We start from the raw sequence: 3,997 nt of genomic DNA, 5'->3' as shown, positions 1-3,997 counted from the left end.
AGGGGTGCTGGGCGGCCGGGCCGCGCGCCGGGCCAGGCCGCTGGGGGGGTGCGCTGGGCCGGGGCCGGCGGTGCTGGGCCGGGGGTGCTGGGCCGCGGGCTGGGGCCGGCCCAGGGGCCGGCGGTGCTGGCTCGGGGGTGCTCGGCCGGGGGCTGGCCCGGGGCCGGCACCCCAGGGCCCGAGCCGAGCCAGGCTGGAGAGGCCGGGGCCGGCTGCCAGAGGGGGCCAGAGTGGGCCGTGTCTCCTCCCTCCCCCCCCCCCCCCCCCCCCCCCCGCAGCTTACCTGCTTCCTGCTCCAGGCTTCCTGCGAATCAAATGTTCGCGGGAAGCAGGGGAGGGGGCGGAGTTGGGGCATGGACTTTGGGGGAAGGGGTGGAGTTGGGGCGAGGCCGGGGCCCCGTGGAGTGTCCTCTTTTTGGACACTCAAAATATGGTAACCCTATTCTTTGATCAGAATGCCCCCATCAGCCCCAGCTCCCCCCATGTTAGTTAGGAGGTTCATCAGCAGGGTGGATGGGGGGGAGGGGAGGGAAGAGGGTAGAAACAGACTGTCAGCATTATTAGTCAAGGTCCCCAGCCACTACACCCCTGAGGGCAGGGAGAACAGACACAAAAAGTGATCAAGAGCCTGAATTACCCCCATTCATATTAAAATATTAAATTACATCACACGTTGCAGACACCACTGCTCTCATCAGGTTGACAAATCCTGTCCTCTTTTAGGGTTTTATACTGCCGCCCATCCCCTTGGTATCGGAGCGTCTTCCACATAAAAATCAATAGCAAATTCCTAACTGGACTTTATTCTTTTTGTCACCTCTTGGCCTCTCACCAACAATACCCAGACAAAGTAACATTTACATAGCCCACAACCATCCTGAAAGGGTTCATATCCTTAGCCACAAAGTTTTTTTCTAATGAAGTAATGCTTCTCTCCTATGAATCATTGGTTGAATGTTTCCATCCACAGCCGAGTGAGTGAGGTCTCTCAAATGGATCTCAAATGGAACTGACAAGCACCTGCTTGTGTAGTTTAATTAAAGTTCTTAATAAAGCAATTGACTTTCCAACTCTCACCCCCATCCCATCTGATGCTAACTGTTTCTCCAAGCACAGTAAATCCCTACTCTTCTTGAACCCCCTTCTTGAACCCCCCTTCTTGAACTCTTGAAGTGACTAGAATATTAATGTCTAATTCCCGCCTCACTGCAGGATTGCCAAAGTTCTTACGGAGAGACAGTCAATCCTTGGAGCATGCGTGCATGTTACACCAGTTTCTGAGGAGTGCTGTGCCAGAAGAAAGGTAGGGGCAAGTCCGGACTCAAAAGGTGCAGCCAGCCCAATCCTACCGCCCCTCTTTAGGGAACACTACTCTGATCCCTGATGAGAGATCTTCCCTCCAGCATATCTCAATCCAGAAGACAGGGCATATTGCAGTGCAGGGCTGAAGACAGGGAGGAATCAACATGGAGACCCAAGTGACATTATGTAGAGAAGTGACCTGGTGCCTGGTAGGTGGGTATCAGCACAAGGCAGCTGCTGTGTGTGTCTTCAAGGAGGGGCAGGGGAAGAGAGAAGAAAGGGAAGTGGTGCTTCTGTGGGCAGGCGAAAAGAAAGTTTACTCAGGTCATGTCCTTCATTTCAGGCTCCTCAGAACACACATACTCATCCTGAAGCTCCAAGGGTTAGACATTGAATACTGAGATTTCAGGCTGAAAAGTCCACATAGGCTTGGCAGGGAGTAGGTCCATCATTCCCACCTCATGTGTGAGTGACCAGTACACAGTGCCTGGCCTGTATATGGTCTCTATATCTTGTGCATGCACGGAATCTAAGGCAGTAGCAATCTGCTCCTGGCATGATGAAAATTCACAGCATGTACACTGCACTTTCGAGGAACAGTAATTTGCAAGAGATCCCTTCTTACAATGTAACCTGGTCCCTGAGCAAGAATACCCACTGGGGTTTGGTGCTGTGAGAGTCCAGAGATTCCCTTCGTGCTATGCAGCCAGGTTTGCTCTATTTCCCCCCCCCCCAGCATATATCTATGCACACCCACATTACACTCCAAAACACCATGCAAGGGTCCACTAGTGTTATTTGTATTGCAGTAGCACCTAGAGAATCAAGCGGAGATCAGGGCCCCATTCTTCTAGGCACTGTACATTGGGTGTGGGGGAGGGGGAGTGAGGCACAGAAAGGTTAAGTGACTTACCCAAGATCACATAGTGAGTCTGTGGTAGAACCAGGAACTGAACCTGTATCTCCTGAGTCTCAGTCTGATGCCTCAAGCACAAGAGGATCTTTCCACCAGCTGGGACCGAACCATAGCAGACTCTTGCACAACCCGCATGATCGCATAGGAACAAGGGTTTCAGAGATATTTTTCTTACCAGGTCTTTATTGACGAATCCCCAGATTCCAGCAGCCACTTCACAAGCAAACAGGATCACCAGGCAAGTGAAGAACTGTGAAGACAGATTAAGAGAGGAACATTAAGAGGCTTGACTACAGGGCAGAGAAAGGGGCTTTGGGAAGGGCAGCTCACAGTTCCACTTGATGAAGAATGGGGCAGAATTGTTCCACCAGGGAAAAAATATGGTTCAACTGATAGGGATAGCAACATGGCTTCAATGGCTCAAGGATTCTGTGGCAAAAACATTCTACATGCATGGTACCGGGAGAGACCCTTGAGCAATTCCACTCTGGGAACCATTCAGGCTGGTTTGGGTTGGGGAGAGATTATCAGAAACCTGTTCGTCAATCAGAACAAGAGAAGGGGGGCTCTATGGAAAAAAAAAAGAATCTTCCTGGGCTTACAGGGCACGTTGTGCGAGCTTCCTGCTTTGACACAAGCCATTCTAGCTTTGCCAGCGTGGGGATAACAGCATGTACCAGCCGCTGAGGAGCAGCAGTGCGTCAGGCTGTGATTTATGGAGGTTTCTCTTGGCAGCTGCAGCCCTGCAAAGCTACTGCAGTTTTTTGCATAAATATCAACACACATGTTTCTCACAGCCTCACCCGATTAGCACTTAACCCGAATACTCCACACCTGCCAAGCCAGAACCTCCCTCTACAAGTTTAATAGATTCCAATGCCAGAAGGGACCCACTGTGATCATCTAGTCCAGGCCCGCACAACTCATAAAGCGGCGAGGGCCATATTACTCCAAAGAAAACAGCTGAGGGCCGAAACCCCCCGGCCCCACCGAAACACCCCCCCCAGCGCTGCCCAGCCCCCCTGAAACACAGCCCCCACCTCCGACTCGCCGCTCGCCCCCCCCCCAAATATAAAGCCTCATTCAAAGACCATGGGGTCACTATATTACTGCACACAGCAGTCAATCAATGCAGTTGTAGATAAATCTCTGCATTATGCATTTTTGTATAACTTTTATATGACTTTGTATTGAACCTTGGTAATATGTTATAGCGGGCCCCTAAGGTAGTATAATTAAGGTAAAAGAAAAATGTCTTTTTGCTAGAAGTAGAATAAGATCTTCCCCCCACCTTGTAATCAATTGCCCTGTTGAATGAATGAGGTGTGAATGAGGAAGGCAGAAACCTCCAGGACAGCTGCAACCCTTGGAGAGGGGCTGGGAGTCAGACCAAGGACAATCAAGCTTGTCAGGTGGGCTGACTAGAGAAGAGCAGACATACTGACGGCCTCGGGGGTTAGAAGCAAGCATCTTCCTTTGGGAACGCCCTCTTTGCAGCATTGGGACAACCCCCAGCCCAGAGAAAAGCAGCAAAAAGGACCAATTTTTATGAGATACAAGATCAGTAGAACAGGTCAGCCACCAACTCGCCGCTCGCCTCCTCACCCCCCCCCAGTATAAAGCCCCCCCGCCACTGCCCGCCCGCTCTCCCCGGCTCGCCTACTCACCCCCCGCCGCCCGTTCGCTTCCTCAGCCCTCCCTCCCCCGCCGCCGGCTCACCTGCCCCCCCGTCACTGCCCGCCCACTCAGATTGTGATCCCCCCACCCCCGGCTTGCCTA

General features: G+C 52.4%; 1 protein-coding gene across 1 annotated transcript in view; it reads right to left on the bottom strand.

The window, feature by feature from the left end:
- CD81 (CD81 molecule) overlaps positions 1-3,997 on the bottom strand; it is a 46,530-nt gene that overhangs the window by 7,933 nt on the left and 34,600 nt on the right. Inside the window, exon 4 of the mRNA XM_029912050.1 lies at positions 2,394-2,468. Within this exon, the coding sequence (XP_029767910.1) occupies positions 2,394-2,468 (75 nt within the window). The remainder of the gene's footprint in view (positions 1-2,393; positions 2,469-3,997) is intronic.

This window comes from Terrapene carolina, unplaced genomic scaffold (assembly GCF_002925995.2).
Source record: "Terrapene carolina triunguis isolate 2854851 unplaced genomic scaffold, T_m_triunguis-2.0 Scaffold171, whole genome shotgun sequence".
Lineage (NCBI taxonomy): Eukaryota > Metazoa > Chordata > Testudines > Emydidae > Terrapene > Terrapene triunguis.
This window is presented reverse-complemented; position numbering and strand designations above follow the sequence as displayed.